Below are 14,235 nucleotides of genomic sequence, written 5' to 3'. Positions count from 1 at the left end.
GGGCAATTTGTAAAAATATCTAAACTAAATGAACATGGCCTCTTTTCCAATATGCATCATAAAAGGATACTTCAAAACAGGGGTTAACAACAATGTTTTCAGAAAAAATGAACAGGTAGGTAGACCTTAAATACTTTTAATATCAAATTGATCAAACAGATACAATGCATGTAATGTGGGGGGGGGAAAAAAACAAAAAAAACCCAGCAGCATCTGATAATCCAGAATAACTTTTCCCCGAACTGTTCAGATCTAGAGTTACCGTCCATACACCAAGTACACACCAAGAACACTTAAAATACTTTTAAAATGAAAAATTCCATACTTCAGTCTGAAATTGAACAAATCCAAAGTTTTAAGACACACGTTCTGACTTCTTACGAGTACCTCGACATATGAACCAAAAACAGGTACGAGCAGATATGATGAGGATTACGTGATCATTATTTAATCGACTGTGCAAAATGGAATAATTGCTTTCTCTCAATTACACACTGGTGAGCAAAATTACCGTTCTCTCACACACACCCTATTGACAGCCATTTACTCACACTGACACAAAGAAGCAAAAACACATTTTCACACAAACACACACACACACACACACACAGCAGCAGGATATTGGGTCTTTGTTGCCAAGCAGAGACATTTATTAGAGTTTTGGAGGGAGGCCCCAGCTTGGAGACCGCCGTGCCTGTGAAAACACACACAGCGGGACACTACACACTCAGGAGGTCACGCCTCCCATGCTAATTTAGCACTGTCCTCTCGGAGCTGGACCTGCTCCAAGTTCCACAGAGTACACTTCGACCCAACACACATACATACACACACACACACACGCCTACGCCATGGGTTATGTCCATTAAAATTCCTACTTTGTCTTGTAATCGCATAAGGTTCAAAACTCTAAATAAAACTGATGGAGTACAGAAAAGTTCTGCATGTGGAGATAATTAAAATATTTTATTTTAACAATTAGTATTTTAATATCCTATTCAAATGTTCACAGAGGTAAGAAAGTGCCTTTGACACATCAAGAAAGACACCCACATAATATTACCTTAAATAAAAAGAAGGATAATGTGGCCAGTATCACTATTGTAAGTGTAGAGGTCTGGGACTGCAGGTGACTGTAGTTTACTCCATAACTCAAGTGCTCTTACTGTCCGTCTCTGACGAGTCACTCTCTTCACTGTTGCTGGAGGAGCAGGCTCTGTGCTGCTGTCCACTTTCTGAGTGAGGAGCAGATATCACCATAGGGATGGCCTGCAAATCCTAAAGGGGATTAAATTTGATTATATGTCAAATTAAACTCCAAAGAGTTAGAGAAAAGAACAACGTTATACAGCGGAACGCTACACTCCTTCAAATTTGTTATTTTCCAATTCTTAGCCTCAGAAACGCCACCTGGAGCTCACTTATTGGCCATAAGAGTCTAAAAATCAGTGCACACCAACCCTCTTCCTTGAGGTCTACCTTCCTGCAGGTTTCATCTCCAAACAACATGTAATACACCTGCTTTAGCTGATCAAGAACTTCTTAAAGCAATGATTGGATGGTCAGATGGGCAAGATTAGGGTTCGAGTTAAAGTCTTCAGGAAGACAGATCTCCAGTAACAGGGTTGGTGATAACTGGTCTAAATAGTGAAGGTTGCAATCTCTGCACTTCTGTGTCAGGAGGGGAAAAAAGCTTTGGAAAACACTGACACAATGAGCTTTTCGGAGAAAGTGAAAATTAGCTCAGGTTTTTGTGGCAATTAGTAGATAAATCATCCCTTATCGTTAAAGACAGGAGTCGCCATGTATGCAGACGCAAGACTAGTTATTTTCTGATAGGAGGACCTTGCTAATTTCCAGTGTTGAAAAACAGTGAACAATTTTTATTTAGTTAAGATTGTAGCCCTCTAAAGTCTATCAAATCTCCTATATGTGCAAATGAGGAAAAACACCGACAGTAACCCAAGATCAGGACTGAACTGTAATAAAATGAGCAGAGCATATACTTGGCAATTTATACTTAATGCCTTGGATACATTTCAATACTGCTGAGTAGCAATGATTTAAAAGTGTAATTACATATTTGGCTGGATCTGCTTATAATGTATTAAACCATTTTCTACAGCCATTATATAGCACTTTATTTAACCAAACACATGGACCCGAGTTTATACCAGAAATTATACTAGCTGAACACCACTACATACCCCGTTCCCATCGCTGTTCATCAGGTGTTGAATCTCCGCATGCCAGTCCAGAATCTCAGCAAGTCTTCTGACCAAGTCCACCAGGTCTCCCAGCTCCACGTAGTCTCCTCTCCTCAGGGGCTTACGCTCAAATGGCCCAACTGCATGTCGGTTCAGCAGCAGACGTAAAACTCTGGACTTAACCGTGTTCACCAGGCTGGCAAAGGGCTCGATCTACCACAAAAAAAGGAAAAAGGAAAAACAAAAAGAGCGTACTTTAAACTAGCCTTGTGTGTAAAGTGAAAAAGCTGAGACTGTGTTTCTATTATCATTTCAAATTGTTCCTGAAGGTCTGTGATGATGATGATGATTATGTAGGAGTCTGACCTTTAGAGAAGTGCCCATGATGATGAGCAGGTCTGCTTTGGGGAAGTCTGTTTCATTTTGGAAATATTTTTCAGGTAGATCCTCTCCGAAAAACACAACATTCGGCTTGACTGTGGCAGAACAGAACGTGCATGTGGGGACACTGTCACTCATGATGGCTTTCTGAAATGAAAATTTAAAAAGGACATGAAATACAGGTGATCATTATGATAATGTAGAGCCGTTAGGGTTAGGCGCCATTTGTGCTTCACCTTGGCTTCATCGGCAGGAAACGGTGTATAGCACAAGTGACAGGAGGCCGTCGCAAAACTTCCATGAGCTTCCACTAGTTTATCATCAGGAATACCACACACTAAGAAAAGAGCAGAAGACATACATGCATCATTGCTGCTGGTTTTTTTTTTCTTAAAAAAAAAAAAAAAAAAAGTGGCTGTAAAGCTCTATTAAAATTTCGTTCAACATACTTTTCTCCAAGCCGTCGATGTTCTGGGTGTACATGCGGAGCAGCAGACCTTTCTGGTGCAGCATGCGGATAAAGTAATGGATGTAATTGGGCCGATGTCTACCAGGGTACAGCTCTTTGGCCAGCGAGAAGAAAGGACGAGGGTCATCAGAGAAGTAGTCAATATTGAACACGGCTTCAGGGTAGGGAACGTTGTACTTTTCCAGGTTGGCGTATAATCCTGTGCCTGGCGTTCTGATGGGGGAATAAAAGAACCACACGAACTAATGGCAGTGGAATAAATAACTGAAAAACTATATGCAACAGGAAATGAGAAGACAGTTGTATTTAATTACGGAATAAAACACGATGCTGGATGCCATGCTGAATTTGATTATTATTTAAACAGCAGGTCCCAAAAGTGGCTTATTCTTCTAATATCCAGTGGTTACAACTGTTTAAAAAAGAAAGGCGTATCAGTTTATAGTTACACATAATGTTGTGGAACGTTCACAAAACAAGTCTCCCCACCCCTTATAATTTTTTATTACAAAAGCTATAAACAGCCGCTCCATTAGCAGCCTCTCTCAAGGTTAACAAGACAAAGAATTGCAGCTTGTCTTGTTACAGAGAAACCTCAAATCACAAAGTCCTGTGTCCTGAAGGCTGTCCCCCTCAGAGAGGACAACTTAAAGGAACAGCTTCATCGCAGACAGGGACTTTCAAAAACGATTCTTCTTTCATAAACAGCAACTTACAAAAAGCCTGATCAAAACAACAGCTATATGTTATTCACCATTAAATATGTTTAAAATACGCTTATTATTAGGCCTAAATTATGTGAATGTCTACCACACAAGTCCCTGATTTAGCTGACACTAGGCCAGTATTGCAGCTGACACTACAGCGAAGTCATGCTTTTCGACAAAATTAATCAATACCTTCTGACCAATCAGATTAAAGAATTCAGCAGCACTGTTGTCAAAAAAAACCAAACCACACATTAAAAATGGAAGTGGAGAAATACATGCAGTGCTTGGGACAAAGTGGAACTCTTACCTAAAGTCTGGTATGCCACTGGCTGTGCTGATTCCAGCGCCGGCCACCACTACCACGTTACGCAAGCGACCCAGCTTCATCAGTCGCCCCACAGTCTCAAGAGCTCCTCGTGGGACCGAGCGACCTGACGTGCTCTTACTGACGTCAGCGCCCGCTTTTGATGGCTTCCCTTTCCTGAAATGATAAGTAGAACGCGTGTAATTTTTACAATTCATAGTAATTAGTGCAATTAAGAAAGCCACTGCACTATCTCACCGTGCTAATGAGGCCTGCAGCTCGCTCACTCTCATCAGGCTCAGGTCGTTGAGCAGGACCGAGTCTGAGGGTTTGCTCTGCTGGGAGGAGGATGGAGTGGACTCCTGAGAGGTGATGGAGCTGCGCGTCACTCTACCAAATCCAGGCTGGTTGCTCCGTCTCTCTCTGCTCATCTTCGCTTTGCTCATACCTGCACCTGCAGAAATGGATATGGTACGTTGTGACATTGCATTATACCGCAGTGCTGTTGAATTCTCACATGTGATTGGTCAAAAGATGTTGATTCATTTTTTCTAACTGACAATAATACAGACTGTAAAGCAAAATCACAGGTTTATATTAATGCACTCAATGCAATACATTTCCTTTTCTATAGTAACAGCTCATTCACGGGGACTCACATGGCACACGCTCCACATAATCTATGACGAATAATAAACAGATTTTTTTTTTAAAACAACATGTAATTGATTGATAAGTTGATATTGTCAAACTTTCTGTAAGGAGACATTCATTTAACTTTTATGGAAGCAGTCTCCAGTATCAGTGCTTTGTAACAGTCTGAGGTAAAGCAGAGGCAAAGCTTTTTTTTTCCAGACAGAGTTTTTCAGACAAGTCTTCAGGATAAAGAAGTTACAGTTTCTTGGTAACAGGAACTAACTAGTTTCACAGACGTTCCACAATATTAAATGTAACTATAAATGGAGGTAAAGTATGATGTGATGTTCCTTAAAAAATAAAAATCTGTAATCATTGACAAACTGCTGTAGTATAAGACAACATTTTGGGTGCGCTGTTACAGGAAATAACTCGACGTCGGATTGGTACCAGTCAGTCCACACGGTCGTTGTCTATTCTCTTATAAACAGCACACCCTGTCATGATTTATTCCTTATTCACAAAATTTACTATGATTTTCTTGCAGCCTAATAATCCATTAACAGTTTAATTGACCACTCAGTCACAAAAACACAGAAAGCAGAGGCTAAACAAACAGAGCAAAAAGATTTAAATTTATATTCAATTAAAACAAGTGGACCAAGCGCTTAAAAAGATATTAACCGTTTCTCACAGTACACTGGCAGTACACCGTTCCACCAGTATCAGTCTAAACAAATTCGTTATTTTATCGCCGCAAGTCCGTTATAAGATTAGTCAGGATACCGTTGGGTTTCTGTATGTAATCATGACTCTGTGTTTAGCTGCTGGTGAGCAGGGCGGTGGGAAATGGGAGGGGTGTGAGCCCAGTGCTGTGCAAACAATTCACACCTCTCCACAATAACACCAGTACAGAGATCAAATGGACAGCACAACTAAAGCTTTAAAATAAATAAATATTTTTTATATTATATTATATTATATTATATTATATTATATAATAATATATATATATATATATATATATATATATATATATATATATATATATATATATATATATATATATATTTTGTATACAAGTGCCACAATAAAAATGATAGCATTTAAATCTAGTAGCTAGGTAAAAAAAATAAAATAAAATACTTACGAAAAACTGCAGATTCTTAAATTCTTCTATGAACCACTAACCACTACTGTGGAGTGTGACATCACAAATAAATTCAACTTTGAACACACAGGCACCCCAAAAGAGATGGAAATTTTATTTTTGGCCTCTGGAATAACCAACTGACTGACATGATGGGTTCAAATCCTGCTCGTTTGTGGAAACAATGCTCCACATGCATGTAAATAGACATTTCACGATAAAATTAAATGATCAAAACCAAATGCATTCATTCATTCTAACTGATGAAAATTTGCATCTAAACTGAGTCTTTTCTTCCCTCAAGTGTCTATAGTGCTTCAAAACCAGATTATTTTATAATACATAATTACACCATCAGCTGCAAAACGCCCAAAAAAGACTGAAAGACCTTCCCCCCCCCCCAACCAACTAAAAAGGCCATGGATTACCATGTGGTTTTTAACTCCATTAATGTATGCCATGATTATCAAGATGTTTTTACTCTATTTGTTCCTTTTCTTGATTTGAGCAACAGGTCCCTTAGTCCGTCTCTGTACTATCTCGGATCCAGAAGCTTCAGAGGCTATATTTAAACGGCAGTTAAACCAAAAATCACAGTGCGGCTCTTTTGTCTTCTCCCGCTTTGGTTAGTGAAAAGCTTCAATGTTTTAAAACTGTCACCTCACAAACAAAAGCTAATGGCTGTAATATATTTAGTTCCCCCCCCTCTTTTGGGCAGCTATGCTAATACAGCTCACAGCTGTGGCAGCTTTACTACCCAGAGAAGGTGGAAGGAGGAGGCATGTTTATTTAAAAAAAAAGAAGAAAAAAAAAAAGAAAGAAAAAAAAAAAGTGGGGGGTGTTGGGGTCCAGGATTGACCGTGTGTCAACAAACCCAGCTGGAACAGAAAGGAGGAAGCCCCTTAGAAGGCCCCTTGCACAGCGCAAAAGGAGGGAGATTGAACAGAGATAGATGATTCAGAGGTAAATTTCAATAACGAGAGTGCACAGGATGCTACAGAGATGTGGGAGTGTGTTGCCAAAACCAGCAAAATATTCAGCCAAATGAGTACATGTGTCGACAGTGTGCTGAAGCCTGTATCAAATTACCACATGATTGACGATGCTTGCAGCTTTAAACATCACCAGAAAGGCGTTTAACTGCTTTGAAAGTTTTGTAGCTAACCAATGTATCTAACACAGATTGTATATTTGATATGGAGTGGAAATTTACTGGCAAACAAGATTGAACACATCCGTCAATTTTCCATACCACTTATCCTACATGGGGTGGCGGGGGAGCCTGGAGCCTGACAAAGCTTTGGAACTTTTACTGGCATGAAAACGAAGAAGCTAAAAACACCTCACACGACGCCAAATAAATATGCATGCACTTGAAGATTAAATAAGATTAAACTGTGTACCAAAATATAAAATGATTTACTTTTAATCTTCAAATATAATATTTACTTAAACTGCATATTTACTTATAAACAATATTAAAGCAATACACGGATGTAACATGTATTCCTAGAAAAAGTGTGAATAATTTAAGCAGCTTCCTCTTCAGTAAGCACTTCATCCTGGTCAGGGTTGGGGTGGATCTGAAGCCTACCCCAGAAACACTGATCCACTGCAGGGCAGCACACACACACACACACACACACACACACACACACACACACACACACACACACACACACACTTACTTTACAACCAATCCAGTGACTGACATTTTTTTGAGAGGTTGGAGGAAACCGGAAGACACAGGGAGAACATATGAAACCTCACGCAGACAGTAACCTGATCTCTTGATCGAACCGGGGACCCTGGTGATGTGAGGTGGCAATGCTCCTGCTGCGCCATGTTTAATTACCCTACCCCAAAAAAGAGGTAAAAGGTTGTGACCTTGTGCTGGTATTTTGGTGCTGGTTTACTGTGATCTGGAACTCTTTTAAACCACGATTTTAAGACAAAGAAATGCATCCAATAAAGCGCAGCCTGCGTCATGGCATACAAACGAGATAAGTCAGTCCTTTTACTGAAGAACATTAAACTTATCACAGGCTGGAGAGGCACCATAATCACATTCAGAGAGACAACAAGCCTTGTTTCATTGGAGTGATAAACCCATCTACTCTGGGCTGTTCCAGAGCATCTGACAAAACTGTCTAAAGTTGGCAGTCTTATGAAGTTTAAAAAAAAAAAAAAAAAAAAAAAAAAAAAAAAAAAAAAAAAAAAAACAAAAACAAACAAAAAAAAAAACTCCACAGCACACCAATAACAGGTTGATTTTGACTACTGGTGACACACCAGATGCTACTTGGGTTTAAAGCAGATTAGATGTCTTTTTTTTTTTTTAACGCTTCAGTCTTTTTTTAAAAGCATCCAGGCTTACTCCTTATGAGATTAAACTTCCCTATCTTCATTACTTTAATACCCATTTCTGTGGAGCTATTAAAAACTACAGGTGGCAAGAGATCACTGCTTTTGTGTCCTGTCCACCCATAGAGACACTGCTGAGCAGGGCCAATATATCACAGCAGATCTTAATACGACTCCACACAGAGCGTTCTAGTACATCTCCCCCAAAAAGAAGAACACCAAGAATGAAAAACACAGACATGAAGTAAGCTACAGATGAAATCAAATGAGATGCTGCATCAGGGAAACTCCTCGTTCATACACTTTCTGCACGTCACAAACGTTAGTTTTAACATGAAGAGAATTACTGTATAAACCGAGGTGTTGGCTCACTGCAATCATCTCAAGCATCTCGAAGTAACACACTGATGGGAAACGACTTCAGGAATTCCCCAAAACCCGTTACATATCACATACACGCACTTTCTGGTTTAAGCACCACCTAACGTCACACAACTATCAATCACATGACAACAGTGTGCACTGTCAATCGGGCAGACCAGCGTTTATGCCATCAGCGAGCATTGGAAAGGGTAAAACAAGTGACCCGAGTTACAGGATAGGTGTTTCAGTAGTACGATTAGGTGTTGCAGTGTAATCAGCCTCCAAACAGTTGCTGTCGTGGGCTTTTCATCACACAAGTCGCAACCATTTCATGTGTTTAACTAGAATGGCTTGGAAAGCCTAAAAATCAATAAGTCACAAAAATACATGCATAAATACATTCTGTAGAAGCCACCAGGGAATCAGAGGGGCCAAAGGAGAACGATGAGGATTACGCCTAAAAACAGACAGGCCACAACCACACAAATTAATCAACCAATCTAAATTCAACTTGTACCTCAAATGATAAAAATGGCAATTAATGTCAAATGGTTGAATCCTTACACAAAGCACTGTATATCTATAAAACTGACCACTCAGTGTATAATCACTATAATTAAAAATGATTCCAAAACAGTGTTTGAGAAAACAGTACCCCAACTATATTTTTATTCCTCAAAGAAATAACATTTATAGATGAGACAGGAGCAACAGTTTTCAAACTCAGTACTGAGAAATTCATGTAGACCTTATCAGTCCCTCCAGGATGTCGCAACTTTGCGACTGCAGAAATTAATCCCTTATCAAGCAAAACAAAAAAAGTTTGTTTTTTTTTGTTTGGTTTTTTTTTTAAGTCCCGCAGATTCGGGTCAAGATGCGTCATGTGACATCACAATGCACATTCAGCCAATGCCCTAAAAGGTCTCATTTACCAACAAACATCATTGCGAAAGACCAAAACCATTTCGTGCAACTGCAATTTCACCAATTCAAGTAATTTTCCACAAAAAAAAAACCCCAAAAACAACTAAAATTGCATCACAAATTTTGGAAAAAAAAAAAAGACAGCAAAAATCAAGAATTTTTGGCCGCAACAATCACACACACACAAAAACTAAATCCTGCATGGTCTGACTTATAACGACGTCTCTGCTACATCAACACAACTGATTTCTCTCTCTGTCTTTAGATCAAAACTTGCATGGCTTCAAAAATGGATCAGAAATGCATAGCTTCCGAATCACCCGCACCTTCATCATAAAGTGGGGTCTCTCCATACTGTTCGATTACTGCAATTGAATTAATATGTTGCCATGGCACCCTGGATCACTTTAGAGCTCCTGTCTTCCAATGCACCTAAAACCCAATTTGAAAAATCACTTGAAAACTTCATTCTTTATTTCTTTCATTCGAATTTAGTCTGATATCTGCCCCATCTCAAAGTGCTACATCTGTAAGCAGCTTCTTATACGATGTCTGCTGTCCCCGTTCAAGTTCTGGCCTCACAGCTCCGGTCACCACGGTGATCACTTCAACACCAAAAGGTCTCCTCTTGTCTGTCTTCTCCATTGCGCTAATGACATGTCCCTTTGGTTTGGCTCTTTGTTCAATTCTCATATGATACAATGCAACTAATTTGGGCTCAATGTACTATTTGTTCAGGGTGGGTGCAAGTGTGTACATAAGAAGCAGCAAGCAACTGACTACGGCATTCAGTAGACTGGATTAAATTAAGTTACTGAGAAAAGCACATACTGCACAGAGGGTGCTGTGTCATCATTTGGAAATATGTGATGTGATGTTACAGTGCTAAAAATGGCCTGGCAGTGGCTTCGACTCTGGAGTGCAGTCTCTCAAAATACACAACTTACCAGACATTGTGTTCAATGTGAAACAGGTGAAGACCACGGCGGAGTGAAAGCACATTTTTTTTTGTATGGTACCGACTGACATTATATATTTTAGTGCAATGATTTTTCCTCCATTACTAATGTTGAACTGATTAAAGGAAAGACTTGTTCTCTTGTGGAAAATCTGGTAAAGACTGACATCTAGTGGTGCATATAAACACACAGCAACGTGGGGCTGTAATTGCCTGGCCTGGCCTTTTTTTTTTTGGCGGGGTAAGAGTGATCTTAGTGATTTTGACCATAGCATGGTTGTTACTGCAGGATGGGCTGGTCTCTAGCGTTCACACAGAATGGTGTCAAAAAAAAAAAAAATTCCAATGAGCAGAATTTCTGCAAGTGGAAATACTTGGTTGATGAGAGAGGTCAGGGGAGAGTGGACAGACAAGTTTGAGCTGATGGGAAGGCTACGGTAACTCAAATAACCACTCTTTACAACCATGGTGAGCAGAAAAGCACCTCAGAATGTACAACACACTGAACCCTGAGATGGTTGGGCTTCAACAGTAGAAACCACATCAGGTTTCACTCCCGTCAACCAAAAAAAGGGATCCGAGGCTACAATGGGCACAGGTTCACAGGAACTAGACAGCTGTAGAGTGAAAAAATGTTGCCTGGACTGATGTATCTTGATTTCTGCTGCAGCTTGCAGATGGATCATGGACCCTACCTGCCTTGTGTCAACAGTTCAGGCTCATGATGGTGGTGCAATAGTCTGCGAAATATTTCAAGTGGGGGTGGGGGGTGTTCAAAACTTGAACCGCATAACCCTGCAGATCTATCCCAGTGGGTTTACGCCAAATAATTAAAAGGTCACCTAATGTTTAGTGAGGGAAACATAATAGATCCTGCTTTGCTTCTAGGTGGCATTGATCTCTTAGGTAGGAACTGCAATAACAAACATATTCGCAAGATTTTTCAAATGAAATGTGACACCATGGGGTAAATTTCACCTGGGATCCTTCATGACGGATATAGATTGGAAAAGGGACTGGATTTTACCCAAGTTTTATATATCTAATAAGGTTAAGGAAGTCTACTTGTTTTAAAAAAAAAAAAAAAAAAAAATCTTCATAAAATCTAACCGATTAATTCCTACATTTCTACATATTCTGGCAATGATGCAACATGACCATTTTGTAATCTTTTAAAAGAAACAGCTGCCCTTTTTTTTTTTTTTGGAATGCAATAACAAAAATTCTGGGCTGATTTAAGACCCTGATCACTTGTCTCTTGAATATTTTGCCAACTCTATTATACACCCATCCATTCATCCATTTCCTTTACCGCTTTTTCCTACACAGGGTCACGGGAAGCCTGGAGACTCGGGAGAGAACGGTGTCGACACATCACAAGACACAGTCGCAAAAAACATATTCACACACTACAGACCATTTTAGAGACGCCAATCATCCTACAACGCATGTCTTTGGACTGAAGGAGAAAACTGGAGTATCCGTATTAAACCCCTGAAGCACGGCAAGCTCCACACGCACAGGACAGAGGTGGGACTCGACCCCTCCAACCCTGGAGGTGCGAGGCAAACATGTTAACCACTAAATTTCTTCATTCAAACAAAAACAGGTCAATATCTCCATTGTGACTTCCAACATTCCTTCTTGAATTCAACTCTCTAATTTCATCCCTCAGACTTCAAATAAAAACACCAGGTTTTTGATGTTTTTTGAGAGCTTATGTAAAGCTGGGATATAACTTTCATATCACTCTTTTTTTTCTATTTCAGTGTGACTCAACAGCTGTGATTTCTGTTAGCTACAGCTCCAGTTAGCATGTTCACCGCCTGAATTAGCCGTTTACACAAAATGTTACCGTGTTATTTCCGGTTTGTTTGCGTCACACACATCAATGTATCTGGTAAAAATAAAGACTAGCTAATCATTCTGTGGTCAAACCTGCCTCCGGTTGGTGTTCAGTAGTCAGGTAAATGTGCAGGGTTGAGATGAACAGCTCAGCTACAGCCCAAACAACAGCACCAGCAGCTCCGTGTTCTCCTCTCCTAAAGCACTGGCAGTTACAGACACTTACATTACACCGTGTCGCGACTGGGATAACGAGAAATGAAAGTTTATCAGTGGGTTAGTATTCAACCAGACAACAACAAACGGACAGGAAATACGTCACTCTAAATAAGCGCGGGAAAACAGGACGGGTGCATATTCAAACAACACTAACAAGCTGCACTGCGACGCTTCTGGAAGGGGAGCGGAAATGAGGAAAAGGGTGTTTTTTTTTTTTCCTGTGGAAACGGCTTTATTTAATTTTTTAAAAATTATTATTGCAAGAAAAGAAATACAATAATATACAATAACTTTTATGGCATTGAAACACAATAACAAAAGAAAAAGGAAGAGAGAAAAAATAACAGCATCTCAATCAGTAATAAAAATATGATCATAACACTTCAGAAACTGTAGTGAATAATGTGCTGTTTTGGGAATATTTTTTTAGAAGTCTGATATGAAACGTAAAATCCTCAGTGCACTACATTAGGTTTGTGTCCAAATTATTTACCTTATTAGGTACCTCAGGGCAGAAAAGACAGAAATGTCCAAAAGCCTTGCAGTCTGTTGCAGAAATAACCAGTGACTAAACCAAAACTATTGCATTCTCTGTGGCAAAGAATGGGCCTACATCTTCACAGCCCACAAGCCTAAATATGAAATACCAAGACTGGCATTTGGGAAAGAGATACACAAACACAAATGTGATTTAAAAATCAATAACAAAGGAACTTTCATTCACTCTTTTCATTCACAAATGGTATCTTGTTAGACTAGTTCTTTCCTGGCTTTCATTCACAAATCAGGCCTTATTAGACTAGATCTATTTGACTTACAACAGAGATATAGAATCTGATTCAACCCACTGCAAATGCTGCTCTGAGTTTTTAATAAGGATTGGAGTAAAAAATAATATAGGCAGGGTCATATGAGTATCTGTTGAAAATACAATCATTAGTTTCCTTGGGACTATTAGGACAATGCTTAATATGAATCAACAAATATTTCCAGATCACCTAAAAATGAGGAAACAAGTATATTTGATGGAACTGGTGACCATCTGATGACCTTTGACTGAGACTGCAAAGCAACTGGGGAAAAAAAAGAAACAGATAAGTAATACCTTTCAAACGTAGACATGCATTTCATACTCTATCAGTGTGATCCAATCCTTCCTTAGGAACCCTAGCTAGTCTTTTACTGAACTTCTATTTCAGCTTTTTTTTCTATCCAAAACAAAAAAGTACTACTAACTGATTCAGGTGAGCTGTGAAAAATAACAGCACAAACATTTGAAACCAGACCCACTGAAGGAACAACTGTAAAATCTGCACAGCCTCGGCTGAGTGGGGGTCTGGAGAATCAAATTGCTCAGAAAGAAGAGAAATATAGGCCAAATGTGATTGAGTTTAGGTCAGTAATAGCATTAGCAAGTGTACTGTGGGTCACAAGTGGCCCAATGGTCTTGGGCATATTTAAAATGATTAACAGCATTTGGAATGCGGTTCCGTTTTGTTCTGGACCTGGGCATAACACCTGGCAGGCCTGCTGGAAACCTGTTACATATATGTAATGTAATCTCGTTTTCACAGGCTCCATAGGAGGGTTTAAACTATACTACTGCCCTAACACATCATAGCACAAAAGTCATTATTAAATGGATAGATTTTTAAGATTTAAGTATATAAAAAAAAATATTTATCAAAAGCATTCATTCATTCAT

At 39.4% G+C, this 14,235-nt stretch overlaps 1 protein-coding gene across 1 annotated transcript; it reads right to left on the bottom strand.

Moving 5' to 3' along the window:
- Positions 1-120: 120 nt before the first annotated feature.
- On the bottom strand, positions 121-12,668 carry si:dkey-103i16.6 (uncharacterized protein LOC557125 homolog). The gene is made up of 8 exons (XM_053622892.1): positions 12,409-12,668; positions 4,330-4,525; positions 4,075-4,248; positions 3,038-3,270; positions 2,825-2,925; positions 2,574-2,735; positions 2,208-2,420; positions 121-1,278 (listed from the first exon to the last, which is right to left on the bottom strand). The coding sequence occupies exons 2-8, from the start codon at positions 4,515-4,517 to the stop codon at positions 1,153-1,155; spliced, it is 1,197 nt and encodes a 398-aa protein (XP_053478867.1). The 5' UTR covers positions 4,518-4,525; positions 12,409-12,668; the 3' UTR covers positions 121-1,152.
- Between the last annotated feature and the right edge of the window lie 1,567 nt (positions 12,669-14,235).

The sequence above is a fragment of the Ictalurus furcatus genome, chromosome 4, assembly GCF_023375685.1.
Source record: "Ictalurus furcatus strain D&B chromosome 4, Billie_1.0, whole genome shotgun sequence".
Taxonomy (NCBI): Eukaryota; Metazoa; Chordata; class Actinopteri; order Siluriformes; family Ictaluridae; genus Ictalurus; species Ictalurus furcatus.
The sequence above is the reverse complement of the archived record's forward strand: the minus strand, read 5'-3'. Positions and strand labels throughout refer to the sequence as shown.